Raw genomic sequence first — 24575 nt, 5'->3', positions numbered from 1 at the left:
GTATATAAACTCGATGTACAATCTAATTTACATTCTCATTAAGGTGCCCAAAGTACAGAAAAATAGAAAAACTTTATACTGAGCGTTGATCGGCGGTCCCTGCAGTTTCCGATAAATATTAGTTATTAACTTTTTCAAGTTTCAAATTCCAAAACGAACTTCTACATTTTCTTAGGTAACATATCTCACGGAGCAGCTAGACGAATCTCACGAAGGATTTCCTTGTACCCTTAAGACAATGGCTCAAGATGAAAACTGATTATCTATCTAACTCTCTTTGTATTTATTTTTTCAATTGTATCCTTGATAAATAATATTAATTATATTAAAAATTATATTAAAAATTAGTTATAATTAAAATTTAATAATTATATTATTAAAATTTAATTATAATTATTATTAAATTAAATTAATATTGCGTTATTAAATATTAAATTTAACTAATTATATTATTAAATGTTAATTATATTGCTAAATATTGCTTCATGCTTGAAAGAAATCCAGAACAAAGCTGATAGTAAGGGCAGTCATAAATCTCTGTCAATAACAAAGAAACATAGTGGTAACTAATAAATACTTGATCAATCGATTGCATGTAACGCTTTAGGATCGACATCTTACGTCACATGCATTACTCTCGAGTCATGATTCGTAGGTATATTTTTATGTTCAATACTGTTCTGTATAATTAATATACTTCTACGGCAAATCGATTGAAGTAAAAGATTAATGGTATATAGAGATACACATTCCAAATAATAACGCATACTTTTTAAAACCACTTTGTCTACCACTACGTCATCACGTTCCTGACATATTACACAGAAACTACTTTATTTGCAAAAGACAAGATGAAGTTTTGCTGCCGTTCGTTTAAAGTACATATAGATATATAAATCGAAAAGCAAGCAATTAGGTAATTAGTCATTTCTGCAAGTTTGCCACAGCTGTTTGTACATTTACGATATAAAAATTAATATTATTATAGATTAAACTAAATCGCCATTTACGGTTCGCTCTGGGTCTTGGTAGCCCAATTATTATATATTTTTTGTGTATTACACATATCTTTTCCAACATACACAAAAAAATATATAATAATTGAGCTACCAAGATCCATCTCGGACCGTAAATGGCGATTTAATTTGATTAATTTGATTGTATACTATGACGGTCGTATAATTCTCGTATTATTAATATTATTAATTAATTTTGTAAAATTACATAGGACATTCATTACATACATATTTTTTATTATTTGAAAACTATTCGAATATCTACTGTTCAATGAAAATCAGATAATCCGTTAACATGTTTTTTTCTTGCTTTAAACGCGGTTTTTTTTACTAATTTTATTATCTTGTAACATGTCATTCTCAAGACAGACCATTTAAAGCAAAATATCTACTATCTAATAAAAATCAAATAATTTATCAAAGATAATTTATCAAAGATTTATATACGGGAAAAAAAGATGCATTAACAGCACCAATCTAACTAAAAATAATCTTATTCAGTAATAGTATTAATAAAAATAAATAATATTTTATTTAAACACAAAAGCATGGCGTATTTGTTTTATTAAATTAATAAGATTATTTTCAATTAAACTGCGGTTAATACAAGATCTTTTTTTCGTGTGTGTAAAAATAAAATGCAAGGCACCTCAAATTTCCTGCTTTTGTCCGCACATGAATTAAATTTTAAAACACAGGAAATTTCATTGAAATATACAGATGCAAATTGTCTCTTGTTACATACCTATTTTAGCAGGTTATCCAAATTTGCACTATACACAATATAAGCCCGCATGTAGTACGACGGAGCGGTCTTACGATCGCACGGAAGAAATACGCTTAAAATGAGAAGCGTTACCGCGCGGGACGCGCAGATCACTGGATCACGCGGGATCTCCAAGTCACTCGGCAGTTTGGTGAATAGTGGGAAACGTGAAGGAGCAACAGTTCTCCGCGGATATGAAACGACGTCAGAACGCTAGAATCGCTTGAACTTGACTGAACACCGCAACGCTATAAAACGTACCGAGAATAGTCGAGGTATAAGACCCAACCAAGGTCGTCGTCTCCTTCGCCATCGTCATTTACTTATTCATTTTCTTCTTCGCTCGAGTGCGTCATCTTCTTCGTGTGAATGGTGTCTGTGGCGATGCATTATCAATCGGCCATGTGTAACACGATTGCCCCCATTCGATTTTAATATTAATAATGCATCTAGATTTTCTTAATTAAAACATTGTTGGCTTAATAGAAAGAGTTCTATTATTCATATTTAAATAAATTTATATTTTACAATTATTCTCAGATAAATGGTAATGATAAAATTTGTAAATTATTCTATAAACGCACTTACAATATAAATTCATAGATTTTATAATATTTCACTACTCGTTTAACAATAAAACATTATAAAGTTTTTGTTTTCGTTATGTATAAAGTTTAATCTTTAAATGATAAAAAGTTTCTAAGAGAACTATTTACGTAGAATTTGCGAGCGCATAAATACATACGAGAAAGATTTGAATGGGTTCGGAGAACATCTATTTAACATCACGTTTTCTGAAGTAACACTGTTCATTCCGATCACGCATGTTATACATTTAAAATTTCCTGAATGTTTCAATTTACATAAATATTTATGTAAAAAAAAAATCATAAAAATTGCTTGTCACATTATTTATTTCAATTTGTAACACATTCTTAACACGTACAACTCTTGTTTGGTTCGTTAGCCTCTTTTATCTTCTTTGCTTATAAAAATTGCATTTTATGATCACTACACGACTACATAGTATGTAAATGGATGTAGAAAAGATTTCTATAGAGCATTCTATGTGTACTCAGCAATTATATCGACCTCCTTTTTTTTAATAGATTGAAAAGTTCTTTCACAATCGTAATACTATCTTTTTATTACCTCTTATATTGTAATATAAATTCATACATAATTACCAGCGTGCTTCCATTTAAATACGGTTTATTTGATTGTGCAAAGATCTCTATAAGAAATTACACAATTCGCGTTGTCGATTATACATAGGAACATAAAGAAAAATGAGATAAATCTATGCAATACTGTTTTTACGTAATTGATTGTAGCAATAATGTTTTCTAATATTTATAATCAATAAAACAATATTATATGTTATGTAAAATTGTATATTGTGTAAGAACTCTGTTGTCAATGAAATATTTTGAAAAAACGACGTCGAAATATCTACTCGTTGCCTGCAGTGTAGTAGAAAAATAACAAAGACATATCCTGATTTGGTTTTACAGTTGTGCCAGTTTTGTCCGCTATGCAAAGTCAAGGCCATTTCTTGAGTTACGCATTATAAGGTAAAATAGCTTTTATGCTTTGTATTTTCTACAAAATTAAAAAAAGAAATTCAACATTGTATATTTATAAAATTGCATTAATATTTTTCTTTTGTTAGAGTACTTATATTCTCTTTCTTATTTTAAAGAGAGTGTATATATTACATTATATTATTATATATAATGCATCAATTGACTGATTTTTTTCCCTATAATATCATTTTATATAAAAAGCTATTGTATTCGACGAATAATGCTTTTAACGCTCTTGTTTACTATTCTTCTTGCACTTATTATCCCTGGCCTTATCTAATTATGAGTCATTCCAAGAAATATTATCTCTATAATGTATTCGTAAGAAATGTAATAAAGTTAGGTATTAGCTTCCACTTATGCAAGTTGTCGTATACTTGAGATCACATATTCAAATCTAAATGCGCATATATATAAACACAGATAATAATATTAATCTACACCTAAGAATTCAATCATCAATTTACAAATGAATAAGAACTCTGCATGCATGAGCATTCGAGTGCAAGTTAAATGGCGCGTGTTCATATCGAGCAGTGAAATTATGCCGCGAGAGAGCTTGCCATTAGGCGTAATGACGCGGAAGTAACGAGGGTGCGCTCGGGCGATGTAATTTTTATAAGATCGGCGCAACCCATGTTGTAAATCGATAGAGATGTGGCAATTCGTGTACTGACCGAAACACGCTTAATTACGTAATGTAGTGAGCCGACAATAATAGCGTAATTGTGACTGTACACTTGATACTTCTATAGAGTTTACTTTCTAAAAGAACACTGTAATTTTCCATTAGATATATTCCAGGACGATCATTGAACCTTTTATTATAGCAATATGTTTACAGAAACAAATGTCAGGGAAAAGTATAGGTAATATACTGTACTTTTCGCTTTTCCCAATAAATATTACACATATATTTTCCATAATATTTCACACAATTAAAATTATATGTGTATTGTATGTAAATTACGTACTTACAGATTTCTAAGAAAGTTTCGCAATATTCCAAAAATTTTCTTATTAACATTAATTTCTTTAGCAAAGTGAGAAAAAGACCAGTACTGATCACATAAGTATTAAAAGTGAGATTTTAAAGAGACGACGATGCGTCAAGAGTTGCAAATTTTTCAACAATCTCAAGATTTTTTTAAAGATCTTTATAAATTCCACACGTAACGTTAAACTTTTTAATTAATAATTAATAAAAAATGCAAATAAAATATAGAAAATGTTTATTAATTTAATAATAAATATACTACATGCTAAGTATACAAATTTCCTCGTTTTATCTATTACGTAAAATTCATACCTAATAAAAAAAATATAAGTACCCACTGCGTACAGTCTCTAAGCTTTTATCAAATCCAGTTTCAAATTCATTGCGTCTCTTTTTTTCTGCTTTCGATCAACATCCGCTAAAAAGTCTAATATCAAACGCATCACTCTCTCCGGAACAATCCTGAAGAAGAAGAAATATGATAAACGTGTGTTATCGCGTTGTATAATCATCAAAAGTAAACGTTTATGCATTAGTAGATAAAGCGATTAGATTAGCGATACAAATTTGATCGTTAAACAGATGTGATCAAAACAGATGATAAACCGCGCGGCTTTTAACACTTCCGGTATGCACCTGTTGATTGCATTCAGAGAAAAGAGGCATCGCGGTATTGAATATTCCGTATAGTTTTTTCGAATTGCTCTAATTATCTCCCGAGCGGCGTATTCCGGTGTCACGACCCCAAAGATATAAGGAAATCTGAAATTAATTCTGAATTAATAGTCCACTCTTAACCGATTATTACCACGAGTAAAACAGATAAATTATAGAGCAGACGCTATATGTTGTAAAAAAAAAACTGTATCATATAACAAGAAAAAAACTTATCATCTTATAATAACTTTCTTGTCAACATTACACTTGAAGTAATCAAATTATATTTTACGTCGAAGGTGTAGTCTGTGTAATATTTTTTTTCTACTACGAGAAAAGAGAGGTGTAATAAAGTTCCATTCTGAGTGTAACGCACTGAGATTCTTTTTTGATTCCACGTGACCTTAAGCATTTCCTCTCATTAATTATTATACGTTTATCAGAATCTTAAATTGTACGAAAATTGGAAATCGTCGAAGATAGTGAATCATAGACACAACAATTTTCTTCTATAATCTCATTATTACTTCACGGATCAGACCGTTCCACTTACCGCGTGCTAATTACATTCCATGTAATTACGCTACGTTGCGGTGAATAAAGACGACCCGTTTCGTAATTACAATGCTCGCGTGCAAATTATCGCGACTACAGGCCGGAAGATGTCTGCGCGGAAACGCTGTGTTTCGTCATGGATACTCGTCGATGTATACTCGTTAAAAAAGTACTCGTTTAATTAATAACACGATGAGGGCAATCGCATGCGATGCGCACGGTGAGTAAGATATATAATTACATTAAATGTACATTAAATTCGTACGGTTTTTTTTTCGCTATGTTCTTGCAAAACATAGTGCTTATTATTAGCCGAATCTAATTGTAAGTATAGATTTTTACCTGTATTTAGGATCCCTCGCTAATCCTGTGTCGACGTAGAACGGATATATCGTCGTGAAATGGATATTAGGTTTCCTCTCATCCAATCGTACTTCCTCGCGAAAGGCCTCCATAAGACCTGCGAATTGAAATTAATTACATATTAAAAACCATTACAAAGAGAAATCGATGAGATACTGATAAAATACCTCTCACGGCGAATTTCGATGAGCAGTACGCCACCTTTTGCGACACCCCGTAAATACCACACATGCTACTTATCGCTACTATGTGACCGCTCCCTTTCATCAACATCATGGGTAGAAACGCTTCTATCGTCTATTTAAAATAAAAATTATAAATTAACCATCTCAATAAAATTGCTATTTAATTAGTTTAGAAAAAAAGCTATACCTACTAATAAATTCCTGATTTAAAAATGATTTTTAATTTAATCTAATTAAACTTGAGGAATGTAAAGAAATGCGTTGTTATTGTTAAATATCATTCATGTAGGATTATCTTAAAACCATGTATTTAAAATGCGTTTAAAATTATTTAATAAATATTAAATGAGTATAATTTAGTTTATAAATGCATACCCAAAAGTTCGAAAGTACATTAACGTCAAACGTCCTCTCCACGTCGTCCGGATCGAGACTCAGATATGGCTTATGATATAACACAGCCGCATTGTTAATGAGTACCGTCACATCCGGCACGCCGACTTTTCTCATCAGTCTCACCGTCTCGCGCACTTCCAATCTCTTTGAGACGTCGACTACGAAACCATAAACCTAAAAAATTCCTACAGCTATACTCATTGCCTTTCTGATAATGCCTGTCATTGTCGTCTCTTCCTTAAAAAATTAAAAAAAATTAAAAAATTGAAAACAAAATAAAATATATATTTCACCTTCCATTGAATTTTATTTTGTTTTCAATTTTTTTTATTTTTATATACTTACCTCTCCGCCATTTTTCGACACTTCTCTCATTGTCGATCGATTGCTATCAATATCGTTATCCCAACAAACAACTATACAACCCATCGAGGACAATTGGATGGCTAATTCGCGGCCGATTCCATGACCAGCACCAGTGATCTAATTTCGATGTTAATGAAATATTTATAAAAGAATATAGTAGATTTTAAGGATTTGAAATCATTGCAACATATTCTGGCCAATTTAATGAAAAGCAGAACTTACGAGAACGGTTTCTCCTAATAAACGTTTCATGGAACACGGTACAATCATTCTGAAAGTTGCAATTATCATCGCCAGACTTATCTTTGCCGACAAAAGAGACAGATCCAGAAGTAGTCGGTGTAATTGGATATCTTTGAAAATACGTTGGATAATCTTCATCTTGGAACAGTTGATAAAAATATACCTAAATATAATCAAACGTAAACTTGACAATAAATCAGAAGAAATGAAAAATTCATTATTCATTATTACAACGTTCATCTCGTTAATCTAAAATTTCACATTTAATTGTGTGATGAAAGAAAGAAAGGAACTTCTTCAAGACAATACAATTAGTCGCAATAATTACTATTCCTTGGAGAAAGTTAAAAGATGTAATGTTTGAATCTGATAAAAATCTCCAACTAGAAATGGAGAAAATAAATGGAAAAATCCGCTCATAAATCTCGCGAGCGTACCGCGATTTTGTGACGCAAGCCTCAACAGACCGTAATGTTCGCGCCGATCACTTTCCTTCCTACTGCGCGTCGTCGGTGGGGGCGACCAGTTTATTTAAGAATCTCGGAAAAAATTATTATATGCAGTTTTGAGAACACTGTGACATTCTATAGACGAATGACAGCTCGTAACCATGACATCGATATGCAGAGTTACAATCTCAATCGCAGATAGATTCGGAATTTATTACTCCTTTTTTTCCAAAGTGTAGAAAAATATAAAATTTAGAAAAATAGAGATTTTAATAGAGTTTAGTAACTCCAATTGTTTTTAAAGAAATTATATATCTAATTTTCAGAAAATACACATTTCAAACACTTTTTTAAGAATTTTAAGACTTTACCAAAAGACATCCTCATTTTCTAAAAAAAAACGTCTAATTTTTATAAAACTCTCCTTACAACTATAATTTACATTACCGACACCGCAATATCTATTGCATTTTGATTAAAATACGTAACGTGGCCAATCTAGATAAAACTTATGAAAATGTTTGCTATTAATTAAAATCTAGCATTTTGCTATTTTTCCAGCTTATAAGTATATAAGTTGAAACTTATAAGTATTATTCAGTGTCACAACGATATAATTAAGATAAAGTTTTTTGAAAATGCGTTAACAAGAAAAATATTCAAGAATCGTATTCTTGGAAATGTAGAAAATTCTTGGAAATGAAAACCATTTTGAGAGCTTTAGAAAATTCTTAGAATTGTAGATAATACAATCTCCCCCCCCCCCCCCTCCTCCCTGTCGATTATATTCTCTTTATCGATATTTGAGATTCTTGATTTTTGCAATTTGAAATCCTAAATTATCTTGCAATTTTTGAAAATCTAAAAAATAAAAAAATTTGTAAATTGACACATAAGACGTCATATAAATATAATTTTTTTCTGATAATTTTCTAAATTTTTCTAAATGTTAAGACATTTTTTAGATGATTTCAAAACGTCATAATGTTCTTTGGGTCACTAATACATTTTATTTATTTAAAAAATAAATATATGCAACTCAAAATTGTCATTGAAAATTTGTCACTGTATAAAAATGCCTACTCTGTTTTTTTGCATATTTTCGCTTTTGATTGATATTGCTTCATTGTTTTATCTCGCAGACAATATTGTTAATCTTTGCATAAGCGCGGCTGTCAAGAAACTTGGTTCGGTTTCTCGGCTATGCGGAAAACGCACTTGCTTTCTCTCTTTCTCTTTGTGTTAAACAGACCGTAAAATAGCGGGCATTTGATCAAGTGATTTTAGCTTGTGGTGAGAACCGCAAAATGCTGAGAGTGAGAGAGATCGTCAGGCATCCGAAACTGAGAAAATTCTGGGCGAGATGGCGGATTCTTATGTGGAAAGCCGTGCTTATGCGGCTGCATAGCCCGATTATTACCGCGCTGGAGATAATTATAGCTATTGTCTTTTCGTTGCAGATACGTTTGATGTTTGACCCGCACGCTATTCACACACAGGTAACTGACAATCGTAAAGTTAGGTTAAACGAATTTATCTCGAGACTAATACGCAACTTCATTATCTTATTTTCAATCATCTCTCTACCTAATATTATATTTTTTGAAGTTATTTTTTTGCCCTTTAATTGATATCGAAATTATACACCTATTGTGTCTTTAGAAACATTGCGTTATAATTAGAATAATGAGTATACCTATAACAATAATTATCTATAATAAAATTTTTATGTACGATAAAGTTACACATTTTTATGTATTTAAATATTTAATTATTGTTTTAATAATTCTAATAATTGTACATATATCTCTATATTTTACATAAAGGATTTAGATCGATACAGTCGAAGTGATATCCTGGCGAAATTGCCAAATAATGTGCAATGTTGGTATGCACCGAAAAATACATTTGTAGACGAGTTAATGCTGAAAGCTGCGAAAATGCTTCATACAAATAGTAAGACAATATTCTAAATACGCTTAAATAAAGAAAGAAATTAAATAAAAGCTACATATATTACACATCAGTTCAAGCAGCCGACAGTGAAATTAATCTCGTGTATTCACGTTACGCGAAAAATGACACTTCCAAAATGCTATGGGCGATATTCGAGATTGATAAGCTCGCATCTGGAAAACCGAAAGTCTTAGATTACAAAATACGTTCGTCTGAAATAGGCGAGAATCGAATGATCATGATGCATGAGGAAGAACCTGCTCATAAAGGTATTCTAAATATATCTTTAAAAGTAGACATTTTAACTTAGCATTTAAAATTTTTAATTAGCACATCAAGTTATTATTATCTTAAAGTGAATTTTATACTGAGACATATTTTGCACTTAAAATCATTATTTACATTAAATTTAAATTTAATTTACATTGTGACGTCAGAAGTGAGAAAATATACAATAAAAATTTTTGCTAAATATATTAAAATGGAAATATGTTTTAATATTTTAGCTACTAATATAATACTCCTTTTGTTTTGTTAACCATATACTGGAAATAAATTATGCGTAACCAAAACAAAATAAGCTATGTTTACAGTTAATGATAACTGTCAAATTAATAATATATATAGAAATAAATATAATTTAATTCCTTCCCAAAACAAAAAGATTATAGGTATATTTTACAAGTCGGTTCTATCGATTGCAAGTGTTGTTTTATTAAAACATATTTCCATTTTAATATATTTAGCAAGAATTTTTATTGTATATTTTTTCCCTTCTGACGTTACAATCTAAGATAGTAATGGTGCAAAATGTAAACAGGAGCCTTAAAAAATAATTATTAATATAATTATAACAATAGCGCAGTTAAGTTTAATTTTGAACGCGCTTTAAGCACAAATGATTAAGATATTTAATAAATTGTTTAATGTTTATATCATAAAAGATCCGTATGTATCAAGTGGTTTTATGGCTCTACAAATCGCGATTGAAAAATCCTTCATAGAAATGTGGGAAAATCCGACGCTTCCGAGGATCGCTGATAACGTAAGTACTTTAAATAACGAAATTTCAATGGAATTGACATAAATAATTATTTATTGTAAACACAATATAAAAAGCAGTTAACAAGATCAGATTACTTTGCAGCTGACTATCGGCCGATTTCCATTTTACAAAGTAGATTTTTTAATCTTATCGTACGTCATTCGGCCCAACATAAGCATAATCTATTACATGATGGTCATTGCCTTCCTGTTGTTGCCAGCAGCGACGTTAAGAAAGGCGCTCCACGATAAAGAAACTGGATTTAGAGTGAGAGTTTCTGTTAAACAAAATTACATTTTGTTTTTATCCAATATAATTTTTTTCACATGTCTTCTATACGATGCCTATTGCTAAAAAAAAATCTTATTCTAGGGTCTTATGAGATTAACAAACATGTCTTTCGGAATGTTGTACGTCGGATGGCTTAATTATTTTATGATCACTTTATTACCTGTGACGATCGCATGCACGATCCTTCTGTCTCCTGTGTTCTCGGCCGCAAACGCGTTAGCCACCGTAATATTTATCATAATGTACAATATACTCTCAGCACTCTTCATGTTCACGGTCGGCACGTTTTTCGATCACTGTAAGTAACTTGAACATATAAGTAAAAAGAGGGCACATAATATAAATAAATGCAATATAATTATGTGACAAAACAAAAATATATATTAGCTTCATAGTATATATTTTTATTGAAATATTAGGCTCGTGTTCGTAAATAAAATGAGGGAATTAAGAGCCAACAAAATAAGCTAAAATTAAGATATTATATTAAAAATAAAATTTTATTTATAAATAAATTGGTTAAACAGTTAATGTTTCGACTTCACTTAATCTTCCTCAGTACTAAAATAATAAAATTAATGATAATAATAAAGAAATTCGTCTACCATAAAGTTTCCCGCGATTGTAACTAATAATAAATAACATATAAATTAAACTTAAAATAATAACAATAAGACAAATCATATAATTTGTAAATTTAATAATTAAAAGAGAATGCATATATTCAAATTGAGAAAGTTCTAACTTTCGAAGACCAGTGAAATTGTAGAAGAATATGATGAGATGTTATGGTGTGTTGCATTGACAAAGAACCTCGCCATGCCATATCCTTACAGAAATTGGGTTTCGGTGAAATTAGCTAAAACTTTGGAAATAAATTATAGTTTATGTAATGCTGATCAAAAGTCACAATGGGCAAGATTCACAATAATCAACCGTTTAGATGTTATCTGCGTTCAAAAGTCAAAATAAGGCGTTATGTCAGTATACTATTGTAGGACAGTAGATTGCAATATATTATTCTACAGAATCACACAACTTATTCTTTTTGTTAATACAAAAATATATATTAATATGAAAAAAATGTGTACATGCATGCACTATTGTGAATCTTGCCCATTGTGACTTTTGTGATCAGTATTACATAAACTATTTATTTCCAAAGTTTCAGCTTATTTCACCGAAACCCAATTTCCATAAGGATATGGCGGAGTCCTTTCAAGAATAATTATATGTGTAACTCTATAAAGCAAAATAAAAACCTGAAAACTTAAAATTACTTTTCTCAATTTAGAAAAACACTGCTACTCTTTTTTTCATATTGACATTATAACAAAAAGTAAAAAAATTATCCTGTTATCAAATTATTTCTATACACACACATATGGAGTAAATTATTAAAAACTGTTACTTACATAATTTTCTATTTGTGTAGTATAAAAGAAAGTGCTTAGAGGCATTGTCACATTGTTTAAAAGGAATAAAATCTTTATATAATGTTTTATTAAATATTAGTAATATTTTATGGTTTTATAAAATAAAACCATATGATTTTTCTAACTTTCATAATTTGACAAGTAAAATTGAAATAGTAAAACGGATAAAATTATTTAAGAATGAATATTTTGCAAGTCATTCTATGTATCAAGCTAACTTTTACATCTTAATATTAAACTTAATAAAAATAGTCCACCTAAACACACACACACACACACACATACGGACATTTTTTAAAATTACAATTTTCCGACGTTTTAGAACATTCTGAACACATTGGCATCAAAAACTAAAAAAAACAATTTTTTCTTCGGTCTTTTCTACCCCTATTTCATATATAATTCTTTAAAATTTGGTTGATTAGACCTAGCTTTATATACGATCAAAAGTCTATATACGAAGTTTATGAAAACAAAGCTTCCTTTATGAGGAAGCAAAACATGGTCTTTTTATAAAAATTGAAACAATTTTGAATCGTTAATATATTAGTCATTGGTTAAAATAAAATTGAGTTTTCTTTTCTTATTTTTATATATTTTTATTTATTATTTTACAATTACAACGCAATTCTTACCTCTAAAAATCCGAATCCCTTTATAATTGCACGTTATTTTGTTGTAGCTACTAAAGCATTACTCACATCGGTTTTGTTTTGGCTCATTTCGGCACACTTGACTGTCGTTCTGGATCAATTTTTGGTAAGAGAATCTGTCCTGTGGAAGATCAGTTCGCTGATTCTGCCGCATAATGGTTTGCTGTATGGAATAATCGCTTTCACAACCCGCATGGATTTTGGTAAGCCTGTAGTCTCTGTTATTTGACTTTAATTTAAATAACATTAGTAGGTTATTTAAAATAACGACTTTATTATTTTATTTATGCCTATATTTCATATTTATTCGTAATACCTAAATAAATTTTCATACAAATATGATGTTTAAACAAAATAAAGAACTAAACTTTTATTCAGAGGTACATTATTTTTTTAAATTAAAAACTGAACTTCTATTTCTCATTTATTTCTCATTCTATTTTTTATTCTATTTCTTATTTATTTACAATTTGCTCAATTTATGTGCAAAACATAAATTAATAGCAAATAAATTATATGCAAAACGAGGAAGTGTTATATAAGTTGCATAACGTACATTCCTTATTCAAGCATATAAATTATAATATCCATATAAAGTTGTTTACTACCTGCTGATCACAGCCTGACTGTATCTTTTAACTAGTAATTTATGTTATTTTTTAAATCATGCGTGCACCACATTCCAGAGGAATATATTATTTGCACTCATAATTATAATATAAATTGTATAAAAATATAAATTATAATATATATATTTTTGTAATCGTACACACATATAGTTTAGAAGATTATATAACACTAAAGAATCCTGCAAATACAAGATCAATTACATTACATAATTTATATAAATAAGGAATAATATGCATTAATGTTAAAGCATGCATTATGTTATTATGGCTTTTACTGATAGACGACTATGAAAGCAAAGATTTAAGAAGTATCTGGCAAAAAGTAAAACCGCGCAATAACATTGGCCCTACCTCGTATTTATGGCCGCGATGGCTTTCCGAATTGATAACGCTACGCGATGCCCACGATATCATTCACGCTGCAGAGAAAATTTCTATTGGCATGATTCTGTTTGCGTGGATATTGCATATTATTTTCTGGTATCTACTGGCGGTATACTTGGATAATGTTAACCCGGGGAAATTTGGCGGCGCAAAGCCCTGGTACTATTTATGCAAAGTAAATATGAGAAAAAAGGCTATAATTTTAATTATAAAATAACAATATTGTAAAAATAGCATTGTTACTTTCTTTAATTTTCAACTTATATAAATAATGTTTGAGCGTGATAATGTTCCTTTTAATATTCAGATTTATTCTTATTTTATATTTTGAAAGCATTGCATAATATAAGAGTCGTTTTATGTACTTTTATAAATCATAAATACAAATATGTTGTTTAGAAACCTGTTTATGACAATGACGATATAACGTTCCGTGGATCGACTAATTGGTCGGCAGTAGAACACACACCATCGTACATAAAGGTACATATGACATGTTTCTCAATTAAGTTCACATCATGCAATTCAAAGCAAAATGTTAAGATATTATTAATATCTAGCTTTTATAATTACAATTTGAAGTATAGGCTCCATTAAAAATCCACGAATATAGAAAACGGGCTAATTAAGAGCTATATAGGCTTTTATATGTAGAAATGTGTAAAAATTTTAAAATAAAACTTTTGCGCATTATTTGCCGCGCCTCGCTCTTAATTAGCCCGTTATTTTCTATATTCGTGGATTTTATAATTACATATGCAATATTATGTACTTTGCATTATAAATTAACATCTTAACATTTTACTTCCCGATTACTTTGCGAATACAAAATCACATTTTTTTAAAATTATTATATTAAGATAATTAAAAATCAGTAATATGTAAAGTAATAAAAATATCTAACAGCATTTAAATCTTTTTCAAGAGACGATTATTATTATTAATACAAAAATAATTACCTGTATCTCAATTAGCTATCTTAACTGACTCTTTGTATAATATAATTGACTTGCATATGTAAACAACAGTTGTCTATTCGAGTAAGATGCGTCCGAAAAGAATTCGGCAAGATTGGCGAACGTATTGCAGCTATAAATGATGTAACAATCGACTTTTATCATCAAGAATTCAGCGTCATTTTGGGTCACAATGGATCCGGCAAAAGCTGCTTGTTAAAAATGATTATTGGTATAATATATAGAAAATTATAATTTATCACCTACTTTTGCCATTCGGTTATTAACGAAAATTGTGATATGTGACAGGAATGTACAAACCGACCCACGGCCACGTATACTTGGAGAACGGAAATTCAATGTATTCGATTGGTTATTGTCCGCAGGAAAACATATTGGTGTATTACTTGACGACGATACAGCATCTCTGTATATTTGGCATGGTAAATATTCTTTGTTATTAAAACTTCAAAATAACAGCAACAATCGTTTTCTCACGTATTAAATAATGCTTTCAATCTAGAATAAATATTTTGACATTTTAATCAAAGTAGTTAATTAATATATAAAATATCAATTAATATAGATTGCTTATGTATATCCTTCTCGCTAAAAAATTAAATTTTTTGTGTGAGCATTTAAAAATTGACAGCCAATAGCGTATGCACAACTCAGGCTAAATTAACTTAAAAAAGTACTAAAAATTAGTACTACATTGACCTAAATAAAAACCAGTTTGCTTACTATATGTTTCAAATTACTTGACTTAATATTGGAAAGCAAGTTGTTTGTCTTTCTCTCAGGCTACTCTGTTACAATTTATTACCACAATTATTACCACATAAACAAGATCTAGAGAAAAATATAATATTTCATTTGCTTAACTAATATGAAAGGACTATGAAATGACTGTGACGTAATATATTCCTACGTAGATCACACATTCGAATTTGGACTATATATTAATATTTAAGTTATTACAAGAGTTACAATATACATAATATATTAAATTAACAGCAATTTGTTGTTATTTATATTAAACAATGTCTTTTATTTTAAAAAGCTTTAAATATTAAGTAGATATAAAACGAGTATTTTAATTAAAATATTAATTATTCTTTTATTAATCCAGATAATTTTTCGATTATTAAATAAATAATTCAGTGTAAAGTATTATCAATAAAGGCTCAAATATAATATATACATAATCAAAACTATTGTTAGAGTTATTAAATTTTAAAAGTGTTATTTATTCGATAATGCAATTCTTATTTTAGATGAGAGGAATGACTTATAAAGATGCTTATAGGGAATCACTAAAGCTGTTGGAGCAGCTCGATTTAGAGTATGTAAAGGATGCAAAAGCGAAATCTTGCTCTTTTGCTATGCAAAGAAGGATTTGCTTAGCAATGGCACTTATCGGCAACACTAAGGTGCGTAATATAATTTATAAATTTAACCATAATAAATTATAATAAAAAAATTAAGTTTTGTAATTAATAAAATAATTAATAAAATTAATGGCGATAGATAATTATATATTATTTAATTTAAATTATTAAAATACTAATTTTGATAGATTCTCATCCTCGACGAGCCTACATATGGTATCGACCCTGAACACAAAAGACAGATATGGGATTTACTTTTGGTAAGTAGTTTTCTTTTTAGCAAATTATACTTTAATTTAAAATTAAAAAATGTATTAAATAATGCACAATAACATTTTGCAGGATATAAAAAGACATAAGACAATAATAATGGCAACGAATTCCATGGAAGCTGCAGATTTTCTTGCCGATAGGATCGCTATTATTGCAAATGGAAGGATCGAATGTTACGGTTCGAAAATGTATCTGAATCGCCGATACGGTAAAATCTAACGCATAACTTATTGATAAAAAAACTTTTATAAAATAAAATTGATTCATTGATTAAACACAAAGATAGAGTTTAAAAATGCAAATTAATTTTTCGGTTGTCAGTTAATTTAACTCTTCCCCAAAATTAATTGTAACTAGGGATCGGCTACGTACTAAGTTTATTGGTACAAGAGGATTGCAATGTGGGACGAATTCATACGGAGATACAAGAATTTTCGGCAGATCCAATTACTCTGCGCAGCACGATGGGTTTAGTAATAAGATTCGACGTGCCGAGAAATAGTCGTTTCACTAAATTGCTCCAACATTTAGAATCCAATAAGGAAGAGTTGAAAATCGTGTCGGTCGCACTGAGCGCTGCTAGCATCGAGGGTCAATTTCTCAGGTGCAATCACATTTATATAACGATCCAACGTTTATCTTCGCAACCTAAGATTATATAATAAATTCTTGCTTATATCTCTAAATGTTAAAATTAAATATAATATCTTTACTTATAAAATATGTATCATTGAGAAGATTATTTTGCTTTTCATTTTTAACGATGGAAAAATAGAATCTTAGAAATTAAAAGATCAGCTGGTATCAACGCTAATTATTCTGTATTTAGAATAGGTTTGGAAAGCCAATTTAAAGAACGTAGTGTGAAATTACCCAGCAACAAGTACGAGCTTATTGTGCAACAAAGGCGACGGCACTTGTTACAGACAGGTAAAAATTTAACACAATTGTTTGTCAAGTTGTAAAATATAAAATACAATAAACAGCAAAAAATATACCAATAATTTGAATTTGTCCATAATAAATTATGTAAAATAATCTAATAAAATATATAATTTAATAGTGTGTAATATTATATATGTAGATATATATGTATATATATAAAAGTATACTTGACAAAATAAACGCTATAAACACCATTTTTAATCAAACTACGTTGATATGATTATTAGCTGAACCGTGGAAACGATTGACCGATCATGCTTTATGGCGGCAGCAAGTTGTTGCGATGTTCTGTAAGAAATTATTGCACATTGCTTCGGCCCGGAAGATATACGTGTTTTCGGTAAGTTTTTCGTTCTATCAAAAAAAAAAAGGTATTGTATATTATACTTTTACAAATAATAAAAGTCGTTTTAGATAACCTTGGCGATTGTTACTCTTACTCTGACCACTATGATCGCCGAATTAAGCAGTTTCACACTCTTCGAAACAACGTAAGTTAATCTTGCTTGTCTTGTGCCGCGATATATGTATAGAAGAGAAAGAGTAATTATTTTCTTTCGCGTTAGAATATAAATTATCACGACATTTATTACATTACTTTATAATAGTTGCACTATCTTCCACGTCGCTATATTATCAAAATGCAATAGCACTTTCAATGAACGCTACAATACACTGCTATACCAAAAGAGTTATGGAAAATATTCTGGCACTTTATTTTTATGCATAAAAGTCTTTTGCTTCTTTATCAAGCAATCTCAACAAATAGTTTACTAAGTTACATTATTTCATGATGCATAAAACATATTGTAAATACATATATACAATAACTCTGTAATAAATGTATTCTATGCGTGAGAAATAATTTTATAGAAGTAAATTTTAAAAAGATTAAATTAGCCTTAATTATTTTTGTAGCGAGAAGGTAATGAATCTGACGAGTTATATGGATAACAATTTTCACGTGCTATATTATTCGGCTGATGAAAAATCCATGAAAGACTTTCTTATCACGTTGTACATTACTGGTCAGGCGTACAGTGAGAGGCATAATTATCATATTTCGAAAAATATCCCAGCCACGGATCTTATGGTTCATCCTGACCTGCACTCGATAGAGGTATCGCAGAAAATATATATCCTAAAAATTTTGCAATCAATCAGTATTTTATGACAGTTTAGGGATCGTTACGTGATGTCCATCGACATGTACGCAGATGGACGTGTACAACTCATGTATTCGTCCACTGCAGTGCACAGTGGACCAATTGCGTTAAATTTACTGCATAATGCCTTACTGCGTTACCATTGCGGTTCGGACGATTGTTGGATCAAATTGACTAGTCGACCGTTAATTTATCCGGGGCAGGTAATATTGCCGGGATTAATTAATGAATTAAATTATACTGATTCTAAAAATATTAAGCTATTTTTTATTATAATTATATAAAAGAATAATTTGTAAAATATTTAATAATAACTAAAATTGAGATGAAAGAACATTTCTTAATGTTCGACAAAATGTTATTGCTATTATGTATAAAAATTATTTATTTAAATAAGAAAATGTGAACATTTTGTATCCTCCAGAGTTTAGTGCTTTAAAAATTAAAATATATGGTGTTTACAGTGGCAACATTTGTTGGTCCATCCACGTAGTGTACGAAACTGGGAAAACGCCGCTATAATAATAACCATGTTCCTTCTTCTACCCTCCATCGACATGGGAATACGAGAACGAAATACACGCTCAAAGATGCTGCAGACCAATGCGATCGGTGTATCTACGCGGATCTACTGGATCCCCATGTATATTATTGATTTCCTTCTGTATGCGTTCTCCACAATGCTCTTCGGAATCGCTATCTTAAGTGTCTATCGCCGCACGTTGCACTTCTCAGCTTTGGAAATCGGTAAAAATTTTAAAATACTCGAAATATTTACCTCTCGTGTTTCAGCTTTATTAAAAAAAATTTATTTTTTGTATTTTAAAATTTATCGAAAATTAATGTTTTTTAAAATATTTCGCGAATTTTGCGATAATAAAACAGCATCGTCATATAAAACAAAAATGTTACGTATTTATGGATGTGTGTTATATAGAAATTTAGAAGTTTAAACCACTAAAAATGTCTGTGATCAATTTCGGTATTTCAGGCCAAGTGTTGCTGATATTCTTATGTTACGGAGGGTGCGCCATTCCATTAGGTTATTGCATACAACTTTTCACGAGGAAACCGGAAAATGCGTATCTAATTGTGATACTGATTAACATTGTAGCCAGTCAGTAATTTAACGGCTTATTTAATATTTTACACCCCGCTATTATATAAATTTTACTGTCAAAAATGACATTTAATTTAATTTCGTATGCACAAAGTGTCTTTATTTGAATATAAAATACATGTTGTAGTGTTATTGGTGAACGGCTCTATTATATTTCCGTTGGTATTTCGCGTACTCAGCAATACCGGGAGATATGTGTTCGAAGCTCTTGTACATATACTTCCACCATACATTCTAGCTTGTGCTTTAAGCAATTACATCGTGCTGAATTTATATAACAGACAATGTAGCTACTTTAATACCTGCGATACAGAATTTTATATTGAAGATCCTTGTTGCCGTAAGCTCATAAGAATTGTCATTATTACAAATATTAGTATAAATTATTATTTCTGCTATACAACATTGATCTGACATTTCAGAAAATTGTGAAGACAAAGGTTGTTACAAGCAATTGAATATAATGCTGATTAAACAATCCGGCTCTGAGTATTGTCACTCGATTATAGACGACATACTTTTAATGGTATCCCAAATGTTCGCTCTTTTTATACTGCTGGAAGTTTTCGAAGAAAAAAATCGTAGAAAGTGGTACAGTTCTTTTGTGCCTCCTATGAGAGACGACGACGCTGTAGAATCGGAAGTCATGGAAGAGAAGAAGCGAGTCGACGAATACATGAAACGTAAAAAATATGAAAACAAAAATTAACTATATAAACTTTTTTATTAATGAATTTTTACTCTGATTAGAAAGTATTTTATCTCTTTTTTGCACGTCTAGACTATGATGAAACAAGATCGCTTCCATCGCGAGTTGCTCTAGTTGTCCAAAATTTGACAAAAGAATACTTCGGAGAGGCGGTGGTTCGAGGAATCAATTTTAGTGTAAGAATTTATCTAATCAAGAAACTTGTTTCTTCTTTTTGTTATGTATAATGCAGTATTAAATACACAGATTTTCCACTTAGATCAACCACCAAGAGTGTTTCGGCTTGTTAGGATTTAACGGTGCGGGAAAATCAACGATCTACAAAATGTTGATGGGTCAAACTAAAATGTCAGCTGGAAAAGCGGTGATATATGGGCACGAGTTTACAAGAAATCAAGAAATGGTAAGCATCATCTTATCATTCTTTAAAAATGCGATAAAATTACTATTAAAGCATGTAAGAAATTAACACTAAGGCATTTTTAATACAAAAATAAACTTTCTATTTTATTTTCTAAATAACATTATGTAGCCATTGGAAGGATGTTAATTCTTTTTATATAAAAAATATCGTCAAGTTTGTAGGTATGATAGGATACTGTCCACAAATTAACGGGCTGAGCGATTTTATGACTGGAAGACAATATCTGCAACTTCACGCGGCACTTCGCGGTGTTCCATACGAGCACATCAACGACGAAGTAAACAAATGGTTGGATGTATTAGGTAAAAATATATAAATTAAAAACAAATTGAAAATTTCTCGCTTTGTTTAAAGTGACGCAAAGTTATTAACGCTAAATAATTTTCAATTGACTAATCAAATTCAATTTCTAGACATGTTGGACTTTGAGAATCTGAAAATCGCCCACTATCCCTGGGGAATTCAAAGAAAACTTTGCATACTGCAAAGTCTTATCGGCGATTTGCCGATGATATTTATGGACGAGCCTTCTGCTGGGATTGACATAATGACCAGACATGCAATCTGCGAAATTTTGCATCAGATACGGGAGATGGGGAGATCTATATTAATCACCACGCACAGGTTAGTTCACGAGCATTAAAAAAAAATATACGTGTTAGATTCGATTTTGTGAATTTCAGCATGCGAGAGGCAGAAGCGATGTGTTTGCGTGTCGGCATTATGGTTAACGGCCAGTTTACCACAATTGGATCTTGCGAGCATCTGAAGGCAAAGTATGGCCGTAACTTTATATTGAATATTAAAATAGTACCGGGATACCAACTTGCGAATCTCGAGAAGATCAAGAAAATCATTGACGAAATTTTTCCAACAATAAAATTCAAAGACAGTTATTTGGTAAGCGGAACATAATTTTTTTTATTTGATCATTTCAATTTGATTTACTTTTCAACAATTTGGATAAATCAAACGCGTTTAGGAAATTTTGATAAAATATAAACTGAAAACACAATTTACACAAAATACACTTATTTTATTAATTTATTTCACATCGCGGCAGGGTGTTCTTAAATACGAATTGGAGAGCGGCATTTCGTACAGTTACGTGTTTGATAAACTCGAAAAGTTAAGGCAGAGATACGTGTGGATCACAGACTATTCAGTTACTCAGCCGTCAATGGACGAAGTATTCCTGACTTTAGCAAAGCAGCAAAGGAAATCTAAGAAATTGACACTTTATGAGCGTCTACGTTCGTGGATTATACATATTATGCGTCAAATATAAATCAATTTTGTTACCACATAATTCTTTGTATATATAACTATGGGCATATGTTTTTTATTGTTGTATAAATGTTATTTTTGTATTTTGTACATTATACTGCTTTAGCAATATTAAATTTCATCTATATATCTCTCTCACGGAACATATTGTTAATTCAATACAATTGACACTAGCATATGTACCGTATGTAGTCTTACTTGCCAACATTACATCAACATTTGCGACATAATTGTAGCTATTTAAATATACAAATAAAAGTGTAATAAAATTGATCGCTGTTGTTCCCTGCTATTAGCGTGCCGTTGACGATAACGTATATACACGACAGATATTTCTGAGTACCTGCGTTACTTTTTCGAGCCATACACTGTGAAAAAAATTTTCTGCAATTTAGTAAATATTATCACACAATTATTTGCATACAACTGTGACTCCATTTACTAAAATAAAGAAAAGTTTCCTTTTTATTAATGGATGTGTATTCACTGAGAAAAAAAATATACTAATGAAAAAGACAATTTTCTTCATTTTAGTAAATGGAGTCACAGTTGTATGCAAACTAATATTTACTAAAATACAGAAAACTTTTTTCTCTGTGTATATATGACTTCATCATTTTTTTACACAACTATTTAATTTTTTTCATTCTTTTTCCAAGAAATCATCTCCCCGCAGTATTCCTCCTTGATATTTTATCTCATACGTTTCTCAACGCGAAGTATCAATTTCCGCTTCATCTTTATCCAAAGTAATCTCGAATTGCATTTCACCCTCGTTCGTCGTCCTCAGTCTCCTGTCTCGTCGGTAAAGAAATTGGTCCACGTATCCCCCGTCTTCCTCATTCTCACATATCCTTTCCTCACACTCGTATACTTCTACGTTATCTTCATTGTCCACCAAGACTTTTTGCCAAATAAATTCAACGCACGAGTTTATAACCTGCATAAATGCCGGACTCAAATCCTTCTTCAAAAAAGGCACGAAGTACATATTCAATCTTCTTTGAAAAGTTGGCGACCTCACTCCTACATCGTTCGTACTCGCGTACAGTTTGTAAGGTCTTGCTTCGTCAAAGTGATAATGCAAATACATTATCACGTCATGGATATCATAAGTGTAAACATCTTTCACGTTGTGCATTGTCAATTCGATTAAAGTAACATCATTGTTGTGACACACGCAGCCGTTTCGAATCTTTGACAATAAAATCTGAAAACAAATTTTCTTTTTAATTAACTTATATATTAGTAAATAGGTGAAGCATAAATATAATTATTGTAATAAACATAACATTTTAAATAGTACATTTTTAATGTTAAGAAATAAGCAAATTACAATTAGCAAATATATTTCGTTTCTTATGTTGACAATTCTTTTTTAATCACCTTCAGCTCATTGATCTGTTGCAAGCGACAAAAGTAGCAATCGATGTTGCGCTTGCAACTCTTCAAAAAGTGCTTCACATTATTCAAATTGTCAATAGGGTATTGCCATAATATGCTGTTCACATTGATGAAGTCAGGTAAGACACATTTTCCTAACTTTCCACGGCCCTTGTCGTCCACCAATATCTCTATCGTGTACAAATCACTCTTCACGATATTCTCCGAGTTAGGTATTTCGAAAATAAATCTTGAATCTCGTTTGAAATTGATGCACTGTACTTTCGCAAACTGATAAATATTGCGGCACAATTCCGTTTGTACGTCCGGCTTGTCACGAGATACCGCCGCGCCTTCGCCACTGTACAACAATTTCGATGATTCTTTCGTGACTTGGGATTGCTCGACTTCGGGAGTCTCAATCGTACTTTCCAACAGAGAAATATACGTTTTCAACATAGAGATCGTTTCCAACAGTTCATACCTTGTTCCCGGGCTGGACGATTCTAAATGAATAAAATATCTACGTGTAAATTTAACAATTTATATCGCATATATATTATATTACAATTTATTAAGCTTACGTTATATAAAATCTCAAATTATTGACACCATAAGATTTTATATCACAGAAATAGAGTATCACAAAATAAAAGATTTATTACAAAAATTAAATTCGATACTTCGTCAAATTTATTAACTAATATTATATTTGTTTAAAGTATTTGATAAAGTATTTAGTTAAATATAATTTTACGGAAGCATACGATTTATTATAAACTCTCTTTATATATAAAAATAAAAATAAATACCTGAACTGTTGGAATTATCATATTCCATCGTGTCCAAGGAATATATGAACTTTGTTCTTCTCTTGCAATTATAAATATAGATACATAAAAATGTAATATTTACTTATTCACCAAGCAATCGATTTCGCATATGTCT

At 30.4% G+C, this 24575-nt stretch overlaps 4 protein-coding genes across 4 annotated transcripts in view; 1 reads left to right on the top strand and 3 right to left on the bottom strand.

The window, feature by feature from the left end:
- LOC139778392 (estradiol 17-beta-dehydrogenase 11) overlaps positions 1-1989 on the bottom strand; it is an 8842-nt gene extending 6853 nt beyond the window's left edge. Inside the window, exon 1 of the mRNA XM_071716306.1 lies at positions 1762-1989. The gene's annotated coding sequence lies outside the window, so the exon portion shown is untranslated. The remainder of the gene's footprint in view (positions 1-1761) is intronic.
- On the top strand, positions 1943-22517 carry LOC139778389 (phospholipid-transporting ATPase ABCA3-like). The gene is made up of 32 exons (XM_071716303.1): positions 1943-2057; positions 3297-3356; positions 9040-9078; positions 9406-9535; positions 9607-9804; positions 10480-10580; positions 10683-10847; positions 10953-11169; positions 12990-13163; positions 13871-14148; positions 14373-14456; positions 15002-15161; positions 15239-15372; positions 16207-16362; positions 16509-16580; positions 16663-16801; positions 16951-17197; positions 17423-17523; positions 17766-17878; positions 17953-18029; positions 18457-18658; positions 18716-18907; positions 19169-19451; positions 19696-19821; positions 19952-20164; positions 20247-20507; positions 20606-20709; positions 20793-20936; positions 21112-21259; positions 21371-21581; positions 21641-21857; positions 22021-22517. Exons 3-32 carry the CDS (start codon positions 9049-9051, stop codon positions 22243-22245), a joined length of 4902 nt encoding a protein of 1633 aa, XP_071572404.1. The 5' UTR covers positions 1943-2057; positions 3297-3356; positions 9040-9048; the 3' UTR covers positions 22246-22517.
- Firl (firelighter) lies at positions 4632-7268 on the bottom strand. Its single transcript, XM_071716326.1, has 7 exons — positions 7110-7268; positions 6867-7004; positions 6501-6695; positions 6108-6237; positions 5920-6037; positions 5002-5127; positions 4632-4827 (listed from the first exon to the last, which is right to left on the bottom strand). Exons 1-7 carry the CDS (start codon positions 7266-7268, stop codon positions 4716-4718), a joined length of 978 nt encoding a protein of 325 aa, XP_071572427.1. The 3' UTR covers positions 4632-4715.
- On the bottom strand, positions 21973-24575 carry LOC139778390 (uncharacterized). The gene is made up of 3 exons (XM_071716304.1): positions 24440-24575; positions 23631-24133; positions 21973-23454 (listed from the first exon to the last, which is right to left on the bottom strand). The coding sequence occupies exons 1-3, from the start codon at positions 24465-24467 to the stop codon at positions 22954-22956; spliced, it is 1032 nt and encodes a 343-aa protein (XP_071572405.1). The 5' UTR covers positions 24468-24575; the 3' UTR covers positions 21973-22953.

Source organism: Temnothorax nylanderi, unplaced genomic scaffold, assembly GCF_030848795.1.
Source record: "Temnothorax nylanderi isolate EJ_2023f unplaced genomic scaffold, tnyl_v1.0 TNYL_tig0182_pilon, whole genome shotgun sequence".
Classification (NCBI taxonomy): domain Eukaryota; kingdom Metazoa; phylum Arthropoda; class Insecta; order Hymenoptera; family Formicidae; genus Temnothorax; species Temnothorax nylanderi.
Note: the sequence above shows the minus strand (reverse complement) of the source record. Positions and strands in the feature narration are given on the sequence as shown.